Here is a 16826-nt window from a genome sequence, read left to right as displayed (position 1 = left end):
TTATATTAAAATACCCATTAAATAATGATAAATGAGAATTTTCTCCACATTTTTAATAATTTTATTAATTTATATGGAAAACACATAATATAACTATATGATAAGGATGAAATATATATTGTGGAAAATTGAAAAAAGAAATGCAGACAATAATATTTGAGATTGGATTAATTATTTATAAAAGAAAAAGAAAAAGTACAACGTGGTCGCCACAATCTGTTTTATCTTAAAGTACAAGTCATCAATAAAACATCTCCAATTCAGGTTATCCAACTCATTAACAACGTGGAATATGTCATCCAACAAATAAATTTACCGACAAATCCTTTGATTTTCCACTTCTTACTCCCCGACCCGCCGTAATAACGCCCACAACGTACAATCGAACAAGGGTAATCTCGTCTCAACGGTCCCAGTGCTTAATCCCCACCCACGTTCCACACAAAAAAAGGCGGCACGTGAAATACCCAAACTGCCCTAACTCAACGGCTCGAATACATCCTTTGCATCGGACGAAAGTGTAATTTCATATGAAATCTGCTGTCCGGGAGACGAATATTAGAAACGTGAGAGTGGTGATGAGCACACGAGAAGAAAGGTAGCTCTGAGAAAGGCGAGTTGCCGGACTTCACACTGTTTCGTAACCGAAATTTGGGAACTTCTTTCACGTCCGCTGCCAGAGGATTCCGATCTGATGTGATGTTCACGCCGCAGAAGAAGTTATGGTCGTTGCTGAGGAGCGAGGTGGGCCAGGAGAAGGGGTCGATTTCCGGGCCGGGCTCGGAGTTGAACTCGAATTCGAAAATCTCAAGGAAAAACAAAGACGTGGATGTTTGTGAAAACGACGGGGCCAATGAACAAGAGTTGCTAGTTAATAAAGTCTTGAAACTCGAAAACGAGGTGGGCGGTTGGGTTACCTTATTTATCGGCCATGGCTTGCTTTGGATATGGTTACTATATGTGTTTTTTCACTGGGTTTTTTTTTGGTAATCTTGATGCATTTTCTCGAGTTGAGTATTTATTAGTGCCTGATTTGTGCAATTCGGGAAAATTATTTAGATTTTCTTATTCAGGACAGCTGAAGTTTAACAAAATTTGTAAAGTCTCGCATTAAGTTTAAATCTTGACTACTTTTGTACTTGTTAATTAATTCGGATAAGGCAGCGAATTTGATAATCGAAATGTTTGGCTGTAGGGTGGATCCACCGCTACATTTAATATTATGGTATCTGAACTAAGATATTCTTTTTTCAGTCTTAGCTTTAGACTCCAATAGTGGGCCGATATGAGTTTGAAGACAATTACTCAAAACTCAAAAGGTTTATTTTGTTTCAATTTCTCAATATAGAAATATTCCACTGTTTTTTATTTTTTCAGCTCTTTGAGTATCAGTACAATATGGGGCTACTTTTGATTGAAAAAAAGGAGTGGAATATGAAGTATGAAGAATTTAAACATGCTTCAGCAGAGCTTGATGAATCCCTCAAGAGAGAACGGGCTGCGCATTCACTTGCAATTGCAGAAGTGGAGAAGCGAGAAGAGAATTTAAAGAAGGCATTGGGTACAGAAAGACAATGTGTACTTGATGTAAGACTTATACTTTCAAATTTCCTCATGAATTCACCTTTACTTTGAGATCAAGATGCTCAATATTTTTTTAAAAAATCACAATTAACTTTTGATTCTTGTCGAGGAAAACTAAAATTGTGATGCACTACCCCGGTTAGAATCTCAAAAACGATCATGACGTACTTGCCCAGTGTGACTTTTACTGATCCTAAAGCGTCTTACTTACTTCCATTATTTATAGCTAAGAAAATCTGGATTTCATAATTTTTCATGCCCAAAATATTAAATGGACGAGAGCATCTGTATTGAGAGTATATGTGTCAACACAGAACGGAGCTTAAAATGTATAAACGGAACAGAAAGACTTCTCTACCGAGTGAGTGGTCCATACTAAGATATGAAGATGAACATAACAGAATTATCTTAGCTTGATACCTGGATAAGATATAAATACAATGTAAATGGATCGAACAAATATAGTAACTATACAAACTACAAAGCTTAATTTAAATACTCTTTTGAGGATAATGTAATTGTTACGTTTCAATAAAATATGTGAAACATGGACAGAATTAACGCGAGCAGGTTTTAGACTTTAGTCATCTGAAGACTGAAATACATACATATGTGAAAGGAAACGGTCAATTGCCAATTCTATCAGATGGCCTATATACATCAGTAAAAAATAATGAAAGTTCATCACATGATTGCTTCGCGCTAATGAAACAGAGAGATCATAAACAAGACAGAATTGATGCGGATAAACATTGTTTGCGTTAATTACTCGAGACAAATGGAATTGACAAAAGCATAATGTAATAAAACTAATAATTAATACTTTTGTTAAATGTTTGCTATTTTTTGGTCATTCTCGCTCATTTCACAAAGTAATCATGTCGTAAATATTCATTCAAGATATACCCTTTGCAAAAGCATATTATACGAACATTGACCCCTTCACTATAGATCACATATTGCGAATATTTTACCTGTTGAAAACAGCAAGGCACGAAAGACAGAATTAACCCCCAGTCCACAGATTCAGAACAAACATTAATCAAACACTGAGGTTGCGAATGTTCTTGACCACTATGGAGCTTATGATCATACTGGTGTACCAACAACACTTTTTATGCAAAATAGAATTAAATATTTCCCTTGTTAAAAGGGAGCACAATTGTTCTCATAAAAGAATATCACTTTCACAGTATATTTTACAGCAAAGGCATATCAATCATTTGACCAAAAGGCTGTTAGATGTTATGCAAAGTATCAAAAGTGCTTACCACAATTAAAATCGCAATAATTCCTCTTAAGATTTTCTCCTCCTTCTGCTTTTTAGTGTATTCATTTCTTCACTCTTATGCTCAAAACTTTAATTTATGATAGTGAATTCTCACTTAAAGTATCAATCTCATATTAATAGTATAAATCCACTTATCTATTTTTAGGAAACTCGGTTTCATCATTACATGCCTACTAACAATCCTGTAATATGTTATTGTATTTTATGTACCAAGGGAAATTGGAGACGATAGAAACAACTGTAAACACACGGTTACATGGTTAACCGTGGTCATGACATGTTGTCTTTGCTCATTTATCTCTAATGGATGTATTATCTCTACCAGTTAAACTGTTTTTCTTCCGCTTAATTTCTTTCTACTGCTTGATTGGGTTCTCTGTCACTTCATTGAACATCCCTTGCTTGAACTTTTCTGACTGACTTAGTATTGAAATTGAACTGCAAACTCTTAATTCAGAAGTTCCAAAAGTGTCTAGGCCCACACAAAAATAGTTAATAAATCAGCCGGTTTAGTTAATGCTTTTTTAATTTTGGAAAATTCTCTTACTTTCTTGTCGCTTGTACATCTGTGGTAATTATGAAGTTATTATTGCTTCTAATAGTGATTTATGATTCAACACGATACATTATTTTTACTTGAGGCAGCTGCTAGCTATCCTTGTGCAACAAAGTGGATGTAAGCATTTGGAAACAAAAAAAATCAATTAGGTCGGCTGTCATGATTTAATATTAATTTGGGTTCTAGACATCATGGATTTTTTTTCATATTTTCAAGAGGTGATCGTGAGAGCTCATTAATGATAATCACGTCTTTAGTCATTTGTTGTCATTGAGTGACTTTTTGTGGCGCTGTTGGCACAGTTAGAGAAGGCTCTGCGTGAGATACGCACACAATACGCTGAAATTAAGTTCAATACTGAATCAAAGTTGGCTGAGGCGATTGCTCTGGCTGCTGGTGCTGAGGAAAAATCATTGGAAGTTGAGAAGCAGGTTCATGTAGCCGATGCCAAACTTGCTGAGGTGAGCAGGAAGAGCTCAGAGGTGGAGAGGAAATTGCGTGACTTGGAGACTCGAGAAAACACACTTAGAAGAGAACGGTTCTTTTTTGCTGCAGAGTATAAGTTTTAGCTCTTTATCATAACTTCTAACTCTCTTGCATAGTTTGATTTATTTATATGTTCAACTAAATGATACTGATAAGGAGTCATTTTCTTAGGCGTGAAACGCAAGAGACTGCTTTATCTAAACAAAGGGAAGACTTGCGAGAGTGGGAAAACAAATTAAAGGGAGGAGAAGAGAAGCTGGTAGATGGTCGCAGATTGCTGAACCAGAGAGAGGAGAGGGTAAACGAGAAGGATAAGATTACAAAGGAGAAACTGAATGACCTTGAACAACTGCAAAAAATGATTGAGATGGAAAATTCAACCTTAAAGATGAAAGAAGAAGATATAAGCAGCAGAATAGCAGGCTGTGCTCTTAAGGAGAAGGCAAGATTCTATTACTTGAATGGTTTTATAGATCACGTTTTTTGGTGACTTGATGGACTTGTTCAGGTTGTCCTCTTTAATTTGTGAGGAAATTTTAGTGCAGGAAGCTAACGTTGTAGGAAAGAACTTAGAGATGAAAGAGAAACAATTGCTAGAATGGCAAAAGAAGTTAAATACCAGAGAAGAAGTGAGTATTTCCTTTAACATATTATTTATCAAGTCACATCTACTCTTGCCTTCTCGGAGCATATTTGTCTGTGTTTTGAAATACTTCAGTTTGGTGATTAACTAATGCCTGTATATTTACTTCATCTGAGAGTTATTTTCGGCCATTAGTACTTTGCCCTGGTGAATCTGATTGTCCTTTTCTCCCATCATTTTCTCTTAAAAATACATAGTTGGAGATGGAGAAACACTTGGATGAACATAAGGCCATTCTGGAAGAAAAGCAGAAGAAATTTGAGTTGGAGATGGATCACAAAAGAAATTTTCATGATGAACAGTTGAAAAGCAAGGCGGTTGAAGTGGAGAAAAAAGAAGCTGAAATTATTCATATGGAAGGGAAAGTGAAGAAAAGAGATCAAGCAATTGAAAAGAAATTGGAGAAATTGAGGGAAAAGGAAATGGATTTTGATTCCAGATTTAAAGCTTTGGAGGAAAGAGAAAAGTCTTTTAAATTTGATGAGAAGAGCTTGGAGAAAGATAGGGAACAAATGCATACTGAAAAAGAAGACTTGTTTAACGTCAAGGCTGATCTTGAATACCTCAGGGCAGACGTTGAAAAACAGCAACTGAAGTTAAAAGAAGAACATGAACAATTAAAGGTAACAGAAGATGAAAGACTGGAGCATAGACGCCTGCAATCTGAGTTGGAAAGGGAGTTGGACAAGTGGAGGTTGCAAAATGAACAGCTTTTGAAGGAGACGGATGATTTGAAGCAAGAAAAGGAGAAATTTGAGAAAGAATGGGAACAGCTGGATGATAGAAGAGCTGATATAACGAAAGAATTGACTGATGTTCTCGAGAAGAAAAAGAATTTTGAAAAACTAAGGCAGTCTGAAGAGGAAATGTTAAATAACAAAAATATCGAAATACAACAGTACGTGCAGAGGGAATTGGAAGCTCTTAAATTAGCAAAAGATTCTTTTGCTGCTAGCATGGAGCATGAGAAGTTAACATTGGTTGAAAAATCTAAAAGTGACGAAAGTAAACTCCTATACGATTTTGAACTGCAGAAACAAGAATTTGAGACTGAAATGCTGATAAGGCAGGAAGAGATGGAGACTTGTTTGCATGAGAAAGAAAAATTGTTCAAGGAAGAGAGCAAGGCAGAGCTTAACAATGTTACTTGCCTGAGGGAAGTGGTGAGAAGACAAATGGAAGAGATAAAGTTGGAAAGAAACGGGAATGAAAAAGACAAGATAGAAATTTCACATCTTAAGAAGCAAGTGGAGGCCCAACAATCCGAGATGAAAAATGATATAATGGATCTTATTGGACTAAGTCAGAAGTTGAAGGATCAAAGGGGACAACTTGTCAAGGAAAGAGAGCGCTTCCTTACATTTGTTGATAAACAGAAGAACTGCGGTATATGTGGGGATACTGTTCATGAGTATATACTATCCAATCTTAATTCTATAACTGCGTTGGAAAACTTTGAGGCCCCTCCATTGCCAGTAGTAGCGGAGAATTATTTGAAGGAGCCGGTCGAAGGCACATCTGTGTGGTTAATCAATGCATTGCCCCCTTTCCCCATTAATTCAGGATCTCCTGCTACTGGTGGAACCATGTCTTGGTTTAGAAAATGTACCTCTAAGATATTTAAATTCTCACCAGGAAAAAAACCAGAACCTGCTTCTGCCATGGATGCAATCATAAAGCACATGGACATGGATTCACCAAATACCTTAAGAAGCACTGAAAATGGACCAGAAATCCTACAGGTTGCTGATGATTCTTGTAATGTTGAAATAATGCTGTCCAAAAGTGGCACCAGGGAGGTTGAAGCTAATCAAGCTTTATCTTCTAATCATAACCCTGAAGATGGTCCAGCAAATTCTCAGAATTCTGATGTGAATACTCACTCCCATGGACCTGGAAGGAATGTCAGGCCCAGGCCAACTAGAACACGTTCTGTGAAAGCTGTGATTGAAGGTGCTAGCTCTTTTCTAGGGCAATCGACCAAAGAGAATGAGATTTGGTGTGTTAATGGTTGTGTATCAAAATCTGATCTCTTTAAAACACCAAAAAAGAGAATAAAGCGAAACCACATGCTTATATCACAAGAAACGGCAAGCAATGACAGACACAATGCAGGCCATTTCAATGGTGAGCACAGAAAGAAGCAACAAAGAGTTTCTGCTGCTGAACAAAAAATTGTTGAGAAACGTTATAACCTGCGGACACCCAAAATGTGAGTCTTGTATCATTTCATAGAAAAGTATGATTGTTTAACAGAGATTGGAAGGACTTTTCTTTTGAAGAGTTTGAATGGCCAAACAATTGATTGATAAATTTCATAAAATAAAATGGTTTTAACAAATTAAAAACATTTGTACAAGTTAAAATGTTTCATGTACATCTTACCAGTTGGAGTTTCTATTGAGGAAAACATAGCTGGAAACGGAGCAGCTGTGGATGTGCAAGTGGCATATTTATGCTTGCCTTTTGGCTATATATACCTTATGGATATTTTTTCTCGTGCTTTTTGAAGGTTGAGAGCTTAGAAACTGCAGGTCATTTATTTTTGTGGATTCATGAGGATATCCCAATTTGCCATAAACATGTGTTGGGGCTAATCTTGCTCACGGCCATTTCTCCATTTGCATTTTATCTATTCTGGATCCATCGTTGAGATACTTATCTTCCTCGCATTTTTTTAATCCAGTTTAGGAGCTGCTTTAGCAAATGGATCTTTGCATGAATCAAGGAAAAGGAGAAAGGGAAAGACATCCAGTGTTAAAAGAGGCAAAGATGACAGATTACCTGGCATTATGGCTAGCTCTTCCGAAATGGTTGAAGGTGTTGGAGCTTCAACAGATGAAATTCATGAACCTGGAACTGGAGTTACTCTTTCTGAGGGATTTCATGGCAGTGATGGTGACGAGCCTGTGAGGAGTACTGAAGCAGCTAGTGAGTTTTCAGCAGACAGCCCTGTGAGTCTATCACGCTTCTATTATTCACCATAATGATTTTATGTAGTTATCCCCGTGATCGAAACTACCTTCATCTTGAATGACCCTGATTTTATGCTACCGTAATGTACCTTAAGACTTCCTGACTTCTATTTGTTGCATTTACAGTTGAAAATTCAGGGGGACAATCATGAAGAAAATATGGACACAACCAATACTTTTACAAATGACATGGATTTGGTAGAGGAAAATATAACTGCAGGAGGTGAGAACCTTGAGATTGACAATGATGGTGGCGATGAGGTCAATCATCCAGGTGAAGTTTCAATCAGAAAAAAGATATGGACTTTTCTCACCACGTAGCCTTAAGTCATCTTAATCATGTCCCACGACTCAAGTTTCTTTTCAGGTTTTAGTCTGGAGTTACTGTTTATCTGCTTGTTTTAACTGTTTCAGGCTGCAGAAGTTCATGTTGAATAGAAAGTCAGGGTTTTTTCGGTGCCTTTACTACATAGATATGTAACATTCTTGGTCAGTGCACTTATTGACACTGGATTTGGTTTCTTCAATTTCTTTGGCATTTGCTTTACTCTTTCATCTGTATAAACTTCTGTCAGAAATTCTTGACTCTGTAGGTCGCCCCTGAAATGAAAGTTCCATAATTAATCAAATGTTCATCTTGCAGTCAGTGTTGAATATGTATATAATGATACTCTAATTATGATTATTGCAGTTTAACAAATATTCGTTACACACATGACACCTATTCTTAAAATACATCTACGCCGCAACCTTGTTCTAAACGGAAAGTCACTGTGACATCGTTCTCCTCAAACTTCTACTCCTACAAATTCCCTTTCCCATTTCATCACCTTCCATCCTCACTCCCTCAATTTCACTACAAGAATGCTCCGAAATCAATGGAGTTACAAATCCACCATGAATTTCATCATCGCTGCTACTATCAACTACAAACTGTCCCTTAGCCTTGTTGCAGATACTCGTGTCTTGCCCTTCTTCGATACTGCTGTCACTTGAATAAACACTTTCAGTTGGCGTATGAAATCTTGTAGTACTTTCTTTCTTCGAACCTTGAAATGAATGGCTCCTGGATGTCCCATCATACAATGGGAGAACGGTCTTCGACCCTGATTTTTCCCTATCCCGTCCCAAACTATATGTTGTTGAGAGCTTTCTCTTGATGCCTTCTCTTTCTTTAACCAACGCTTTCAGTTTTTCTAGCACTTCACTGGTTACTGCTGCTTCTGATGCTTTTTGTTCAAGATCTGTGATTGCCCTATCAAATTCTTTCTGTTGCAGACGCAGTGAAAGCTGGTTGAACAAAAGAGTAATGCACTTAGCTGTAAAATATCCAATTTACTGTAACGAAAATGCCACCATCATTAAATGGTATTGTCAAGAGGATGCAAGAAATTAAGCTTACTCTCTTTTCAAGAAACTTTCCAAGATTCAAACATTGAAGCCTTTTCTTCCTCCAGAAGATGCAGCAGTACTTGACAGAAGCTGCTAGTAAAACCAGTAGCACTGATTCTGATAATAGAAACAGTACAATCGTGCTTTCGTTACCTGCATAACATGTTAAAATCAGACTGAAGCTTTGTATTATTTCGACAAAAAATGATATCTTGAAACCAAATTACCCGTGTAGATACTGATATTCTTGGGCTTGATCAGTGAGCAGCTAGATGCAAGCTTCTGGCCTGGAGCAACAACAGCAAAATATAAGACATTAATGTGTGTATTTACGATTACTTGGTAAATGTCGATTCGACAGAAGAGCATTACGAGTAGTACGACAAGGGAACGGATTGCCATTTCCTGCACAATGAAACGATTTGAATGTTGAGCTCCTAATTATTAAGAAAGCATAACTAGTTCGGATTAAGGTTTTGATAACTTACTTGAAACTGCAAAAAATGACAGAACTGTTCTTTCATCCATCGAAAAGTGCTTCATATCGCTTTGTGACAGATTGAACAATAAGTTACTATGATTGCTCTCAGACCAGTACGAGGACCCCAAAGCTGGAACCAACAATGTAAATACAGCATTCCTAGGTTTCATTGCTGCAACATATATGTTCTCTCCTATTATGTTGGCTTCTCTGTCCTCCATTTCTGTCTGAGAAACATAAACTGCATAACCGGAGCAGTCACGTACCAGATTAACTTGGATAACCGAACTCAAACTTGTTGACTGTGGGAACTTTTTGAGAGATCCAGTTGGTGAAAATGAGTACAAGAATCCATCCAATGATCCAATGGATATCCACCCTGCTTAATATGGTCAACTTTGGTCTCGAAGGTCAATAATAAGCATAAATTACTCGTATTATGTATCCTTACCGTTAGCATCAACAACTGGCTCATAATCTTCTGAACTCAAAGGTCCAACACTTCCTTCCCAAACAGTGCTTCCCATGGAAACTTCCAAGGCTAGAATTCTGGCCTTATCGGGTATACTGACGTACAATAGACCATTGTTCCCAGAAGTTACGGTAAATTTGTTTCCATAAAAACTAAAATCTTGGATCCATTTGAAATGAGGACCATGAAACGATAACGAGTAGAGCTCTCCTACTGTGTTTGAGACCTTGCAAGTAGACAAGAATACGTGATACTTGCACAACCTTAAAACTAAATGCCTGGTCAAAATATATAAGTCATGTAAGAGCGATCAATTGACGATCAAGGCTTACATATATACTAGCTTCACAATGATCAATGACAGGGACAGAAGTAAAATAACAATCTGTTGTACATTTCCTGCAACCTTGGCGATAACCATGCCTATAAAGTACCGGACCAGCGCTCCAGAGAAGCTTTCCATGTAATCTAAATGCGAAGAGGCCCCTGTTCTTAACATTTATAACAACACGTGAGCTAGATAAACTTACTGCAATTCCAATAATATCTGTTTCAACCGGACCAAAGAACACTTCAACCACAGACTCAGTAGTTCCATTTTTAAAAGGATGGATTTTCAGTACCCTGTTCTCAGCAACCAAATATATCTGCCGTAGGACTCTAAAATATCAGGGATCACTAATAAATACGTTAAAAAGTTGAAAATTTTATGCAACAAAAATGAGTATTGGGCCTCGCCTTTCTTGAACCCCCATGCACTGGAGCTATATCAGCACTGCATGTATAATTTAAATGTACTATCCAAGCAATGGATCCATTCTTGTCAAAGGCGAAAAAGTTCCTGTCGGAACACGCAAAAACACGCCCATCATCGCCAACAAAGTTCTTGAAAAGCTGGCCTCCTGCTTTCTTGGAAGACTTATCTGCTGAAACGAGAAAATTCTTCAGACTACTCACGCCCTCAATCACCAAATCTTAAAGTTTGACATATAATTTTCTGAGAATCCTATGTTCTTTTCTGAATACATTAAATCGCCCATTGTTTTTCAGTAGGCCAATTGTCATTTATCAAAAGATTTAGATCATCATTCAGTAATCAAAATCCCCATCCGTAAACTTTAAGTTGTCACAGTAACTTTTTCACGATACAAAGCCAACAGAAACATTAAAAAAAAAAACCCGGTCAAAATCCTAAGTGGAGAAGATAGAAGGGTACCTGAAAACAATGACAATTTCTTGAAATGTTGGGAATTATAGGTTACAACAAACGGCAATTGGACAACAATGGCCAAGATTATCAAAGCAGGATGAGGAAGAAACATCTCTCTTCTTAAGTTCGCAAAGCACTACATCCCACAAAGAAAGAAATCCATATCCATAAACGGTTAATATAACTGTATTTTCATGGCGGGAAACGAAATTAGAATTTTGGTCGAATTAAAAGTCTGATTTTTTATCTCGAATTTCATCTCTTTTTTCGATTTAAATTAACTAAAAAAATTTAATTCGACAGAAAATGCTAGCTCATGTTGTTAGAATTTTAAGATAATAATCATGACATATTTAAGAATTTATAGGGTTAACTAGAAATTTTTACTTTCTTTAAAGTTCTACGAAATGCAGATTATTTTTAGGGCTAGTTTGATAGGTAATATAAAGGTTGGATTGATTATAAATAAGTTCTTTGCTTCAATTATTAGATTTGACATTGACTATTTCCTTGACAATTTTACTTTTTGTGGTGGAGAATAAATCCATGCTTCCAAGAATGATAGTAATTATCCGGCCACCCCCAAAAAGTTAAATCACCAAAATACCCCTGATGCTTGCCACTAAGCTTCCTACGCTTTTTAACCTCCCTACCAGCCTCCTTTGGTGGCCGCCCCCCTGCGCTTCCCAGCCACCTGAGAAAGTCCACCACCTGCTACAATCGACGCACCGCCAGTAAAAACCCCAAATGCCATAGAACTCACTGTCCCACCATCAACAGCCGCCAACCCTCCCCCTACATTAGCCACCTTACGCGGACGGCCACGGCCTCGGCCGTTCCCGGCCATGACAGGAGAAGCAGCGTTCTTCTTAGGCCTTCCCCTGCTCCTCCCAACAATAGCCTGGACGCCACCCCCTACTTTCGGACGACCCCGCCCGCGTTTGACCCCACCCTGTTTAGGGGGACGTCCACGGCCTCTTGGGATCCCCCCCACAACAGGCCCAAAAACCGGAGCAGCGGCAACATTCACCGACCCCAGTAGCGCAGTAGCCGCATTCTGCAACTGAGGAGTAGTATGTCGCACAGGGTTCTCATTCTTCACGGACGAACGGAAGGGAGAGGGTTTGGCGTCTGATTTTTGGGAGAACAAGCCGTAGGTTTGGGGAAGAAAAACAATATTGGAAAAACAAATAAAGATTAAGATGAAGGGTATTTTGATCTTTAGTACACTTATCATAAATTTATCTATCTTCTTAATTTCACACCACACATGATATTACATATCTCTCAAATTAACTATCTTATCATATCAAATATTTATCAATCAAATTATTAATCATTCAATTATCATGTCCTACAAACCAAGCGAACCCTTAAACTACAATAATTATCATCGTTGTAAATAGCTTAAAATTTTTAATCGGATTATATATAATTTCCCACTCCACTCTTTTTTGATCCACCTTTACGTTTTCCGTCAACAAGATCCTATGTGATAGTATAAAGATGGAAATTTTCAATTATACGATTTGAAATAAGAACACAAATATCGAACAGAGAACTCTCAACAGTTACAAGGTGAATGTTCGTAAAGAATCTGCGAGTTGAAGAATCTTGACGAGGTGTATATTGCTTAAACATTAGAAGGGGCTAACTTCACGAGCCAATCTCAACAAAATTTCAGGGACGAAGCGTCTTCTTGGAGAAGCCATGGCATCACTAGCAAGAGCTTCCTTGTCATCGGAATGTATGAAGGTTACTACATAGTCGAAAAGCTCGTCTTTACCGCCTCTGAGAGGATCCTGAATTTTGGAATTGGCTTTAGAATCCAGAGACCAAGAATTACAGAAAACAAAGCAGAAATAGAATCATCAGTTACTTGGAGGAATAGATCTGTATGTGTTTTCCCATTATATAAGATAAGTTCAGCTCGAGCCCCAGCTTTCCTGAGCGTATCAGCAAACGTTCTGCTGTAATCGCAACCAAGTTTAGACAGCAAAACAGAGAACGTTTTGATTCTACAAGAGATTGTGTTAACTTAAATTGTTTTAATGTAAAGATATTACCATCTTTCTTAAAAAACGAACCTTTCATCTGATGGTATGGAATAATCCGAGGTACCATGGAAGAGGACAAAATGAGGCAGCAGAGGAACTGCATTATGTAGGCCTGGACTTTGTGCAATGATTTCAGGAGAGAAGTGTTTCAATGATTTCTCCCCTTCCATTATACTGTGATGAAAAATCATGACGACGATGAAACAAACATACAAAATTTGTTTTAGGCTAAAGGTTAAGACGAGAAACTAAACACACCTTAAAAAGATGGAGCGATACAAGCCTCGGCCATGGAAATGATCCACCAGTTTGAGTAAATTGTACCTGTTGTTTGATCAATTAGGAGCTATGATGCCCATCAAATAGCACAGTGCCTATCATATTTTGAAATTGTCCCATTTAACTCACCCCCCAGATAAACCAAAATAAGCTCTTATCTGAGACACACTCCAAGAAATGCGATCTCCGTTGGACTCTTTGACTGCTTGTTGTAGAAGAGCACACGCAGAAATGTGGGCACCAGCTGATTGCCCCATTAAATAGATCCTAATAAATCAAAAGGGAAAGCTTGGTATTAGAAGATATATGATTGTGCATTATCCAACATAAACGTCGTGCTTTAGCCTAGCACTCATCACTGATAATGGACTTTACAAAAAAAAAAAATAGAGCAGAAACATTTTATCATATATCTTTGTTTTTCTTCACATTACAAGACAGGAGAATGATGTGGTACTGTTTCCAGCATAACGAATATTGAGATCGGAACGTGTTGGCCGTTAAATTATGAAATCAATTCCTGTTATACAATGTAGGGCTTGAATGATGATACACAGAGCTATTGCCTATTAAGCGCAACAGGATTTGCCATTTGAGCCCTTTCATCGAATACCAAACTCTCCAACTAAGAAGCAACTAAATCTAAATGTAAAAGAATAAATGACTCACTTGTTCGGGTCACCTCCAAATTCAACAACATTGTTACAGACATAAGAAATCCCTTGAGAAATATCTTTAACCATATCACTAATTGTCCCCTGTGGAAAATTTCTGAATTGCAAATGAATAGATTAGAATGTATGGTGTGAAACTCAAAGAATGTACGTTTATTCCAAAAAAACAAAATAGACCGGTTACCATGAATAAAGGATTAACAAACTATAACTCGAACCATGCCAGATACCTGTAATCAATGCTAGCAACTATGATGTCTCTTTCTGCTAATTGTAGTCCTAGAAGAGACCCCCATGCTTTATACCTGCAAATATAAACCATGTTTATAGTTTTGAATGAGTTGTTTTACTTGGTTCAGCAGGAAATCCCGTAAGTTATTTTTTATGATAGTGCCATTTACACTCTATATAATGTTGATCACACTTCATCAAGCTTTATATATTGAAGAATATACCCCATGAACTTAATATTTAGTTTGATTACGAGGAAAGAAAATTAAACAGATGCCTGCATTTTAGCCACTTGGTTTTAATCTTAGTTTATGTACAAAATTTAGACAACTGACTCCTTATATATGCTTTTATGCATGTGATAACAAAAACATTTGAAGTAGGCAAGATTTTCCTTACAAGCATTAAATAGTTAAGAAGTAACTAGTATCGGAAAAATGTATAAGAAGCCGAAAGATAGTGTAATTAGCAATTTGTGGACTACAAATAACACCTCTCTACTTTTAAATCAAACTTAACAATTGTACCAAAAGAACAAGTCTGTTGAAACTCTGAAGTGATCTCTCAAATGACAAGCTAATATTCAAACTCAGATCCCTAACCTATAAATGAAAGGAAATGACCTCTCCCATAAAAGGAAATGACCTCTTGCTTACTCACCCGATAATCCAAGCTCCACCAGTTACAAATATCACCATAGGCTTTAGGCCATCAATATTTTTTGGTAAATACAAATCCAATCTGCAAGATTATTTTGTGTTCACGACACCATGAAAATAAATGAAGTGAGAAGAAGCACTATTTTGGCGTAAACATACCTATTTCTTGGTCGATCTCCATAAACAATACTTCGATGGACGTGGCTTGAAAAGAAGTAACAGAATCCAACTACAAATAGGCAGATTTATAAAGATAAATAGAACTATGCATTCTTTAAAAAAGAGGGAGGCATGTCGAAAGTACAGGTTCAGTCAAAGTATTTGCAGAAAATGGGACGGTATTTCCACCTAAAGAGAGGAAACATGTGAAAGGTAAACCTATCAAGTGCAGTTTCCACGGAGGAGATTAGTAAAAAACTCCAGAACAACAAATGGAAACATTTGCTTATTACTTGCTAATACTCTATATAGTTATACATTAACAAAATGCCTCCCAGCATTTCTGAAGTTTCATTTGCTTTCCTTAGTAAAAATATGCTCTACACACACCCAAATTACAGAATAACTCAAAGAATCAAATAAACGTGGGACAATTGATGCTCACCTTGGAGAAATCCAGGCAAAAGAAACATGGCATAAAGAACAAGAGAAAGGAGTCTAGTAATCCATCGGTAGCCTACCCTGAAAACAGAAATTATTAGTGAAAATTTTAAATAAAAATAGCTCCTTGCAAAAATCCCACTTTTATTTATTTATTTATTTTCCTGAATATACAAGAACTCCTCGTTCGAACTACGTTGCATCTAAAATCCAATAAGCTCAGAACTTGCACTGAATCATGATTCATTGTCCAGAAATAAAACAGTGAATTTTGGGAATCGCATACCCAAGATAGCTAAGGAGCTTGAAGCTAAGCCCAGTAATCAAATAAGTCTCCGCCGCAGCGTGGCCGACCTCACGGCCAAATGACTTCTGGCGAGTCGGCCGAGCAAGCAACGACGACGTTCTCCTCCTCCACCGCTGGTCCGATGAACCACTCGGAAAACTCGAGGTCCTGAACAGAGAATCCGATCCCGGGTCTTGCTCTACCAAGTTGTTGGAAGAAATAACCGGCGGCAGAGACGTCGTCGCCTCCATACCCGCCGATGCGTCTGCGTGAAATCCGAGGACAGATTCCAACTATTTCTATGGAGATGCTTTTATATGCTACGGAGGAATGGGTTCTTCTCGCGGGGATTCGCGAAAGAATCCTATCTTTCGGAAAGCTTCCACGAACTGTCGGATTTCGCATTGGGTTGCGTGATTCAAACAGTAATGGCCGACTGGAGTTTTTTTACCAGTTAGAATCTGACAAAACAGGTAAGAATTTTAGAAACTTTTGCTTCATTCGACCGATCATTAATTATTCACCACTATTTAGACCACATAATTGAACAGGAATATAAATTTATGCCCATAAAATTGAGATCAAGATATATGTGTAGTTTGGGATGTCAATTTCTCTCGAACGAAAATTGATCTAATTCGAATGGAGTAAGTATAAAGAAGATTATTTATTTTAGTAAATAAATTTATAATTAAGTTTTTTTTGGTATGAGGATAGAGACACATTTCAAAGAATCTAACTCATTCCCGATTTGAATATCCGATTATGTGTGTGTGTGAGAGAGAGATTTTTCAGCTATGATGTTAATTTTAGTGTCTCATCCGAAATAATTCAGATTTGAGAAAATGTAATTATGTGTTAATACCATATTTTGATAGGCAAAAACTTATGTGAGACGGTCTCACGGGTCGTAGTTGTGAGACGGATCTCTTATTTGGGTCACTCAT

At 37.4% G+C, this 16826-nt stretch overlaps 3 protein-coding genes across 7 annotated transcripts; 1 reads left to right on the top strand and 2 right to left on the bottom strand.

The window, feature by feature from the left end:
- The first annotated feature begins 532 nt into the window (after positions 1 to 532).
- Positions 533 to 8167, top strand: LOC140823560 (nuclear matrix constituent protein 1-like). Of its 3 annotated transcripts, none has more exons than XM_073184967.1 (9): positions 533 to 900; positions 1378 to 1587; positions 3737 to 3990; positions 4092 to 4362; positions 4466 to 4549; positions 4761 to 6775; positions 7250 to 7517; positions 7665 to 7761; positions 7963 to 8167. In XM_073184967.1, exons 1-9 carry the CDS (start codon positions 700 to 702, stop codon positions 7974 to 7976), a joined length of 3414 nt encoding a protein of 1137 aa, XP_073041068.1. In that variant the 5' UTR covers positions 533 to 699; the 3' UTR covers positions 7977 to 8167. The 3 variants fall into 3 exon arrangements, with proteins under 3 accessions (XP_073041068.1, XP_073041067.1, XP_073041066.1); XM_073184966.1 differs by having other exon boundaries at positions 7665 to 7812; positions 7953 to 8167; XM_073184965.1 differs by having other exon boundaries at positions 7665 to 8167.
- A 116-nt stretch (positions 8168 to 8283) lies between these two features.
- LOC140823561 (protein GAMETE EXPRESSED 3-like) lies at positions 8284 to 11326 on the bottom strand. Of its 3 annotated transcripts, none has more exons than XM_073184969.1 (7): positions 11100 to 11326; positions 9863 to 10809; positions 9419 to 9790; positions 9303 to 9335; positions 9158 to 9217; positions 8941 to 9083; positions 8284 to 8828 (listed from the first exon to the last, which is right to left on the bottom strand). In XM_073184969.1, the coding sequence occupies exons 2-7, from the start codon at positions 9936 to 9938 to the stop codon at positions 8307 to 8309; spliced, it is 1206 nt and encodes a 401-aa protein (XP_073041070.1). In that variant the 5' UTR covers positions 9939 to 10809; positions 11100 to 11326; the 3' UTR covers positions 8284 to 8306. The 3 variants fall into 3 exon arrangements, with proteins under 3 accessions (XP_073041070.1, XP_073041071.1, XP_073041069.1); XM_073184970.1 differs by having other exon boundaries at positions 9863 to 10806; XM_073184968.1 differs by lacking the exon at positions 11100 to 11326 and having other exon boundaries at positions 9863 to 10109; positions 10216 to 11055.
- Positions 11327 to 12496: 1170 nt separating this feature from the next.
- LOC140823559 (isoprenylcysteine alpha-carbonyl methylesterase ICME-like) lies at positions 12497 to 16397 on the bottom strand. Its single transcript, XM_073184963.1, has 11 exons — positions 15880 to 16397; positions 15598 to 15674; positions 15153 to 15222; positions 14995 to 15075; positions 14334 to 14408; positions 14099 to 14200; positions 13559 to 13696; positions 13409 to 13474; positions 13181 to 13324; positions 12973 to 13063; positions 12497 to 12895 (listed from the first exon to the last, which is right to left on the bottom strand). The coding sequence occupies exons 1-11, from the start codon at positions 16128 to 16130 to the stop codon at positions 12734 to 12736; spliced, it is 1257 nt and encodes a 418-aa protein (XP_073041064.1). The 5' UTR covers positions 16131 to 16397; the 3' UTR covers positions 12497 to 12733.
- Between the last annotated feature and the right edge of the window lie 429 nt (positions 16398 to 16826).

The sequence above is a fragment of the Primulina eburnea genome, chromosome 2, assembly GCF_022965805.1.
Source record: "Primulina eburnea isolate SZY01 chromosome 2, ASM2296580v1, whole genome shotgun sequence".
NCBI lineage: Eukaryota > Viridiplantae > Streptophyta > Magnoliopsida > Lamiales > Gesneriaceae > Primulina > Primulina eburnea.
This window is presented reverse-complemented; position numbering and strand designations above follow the sequence as displayed.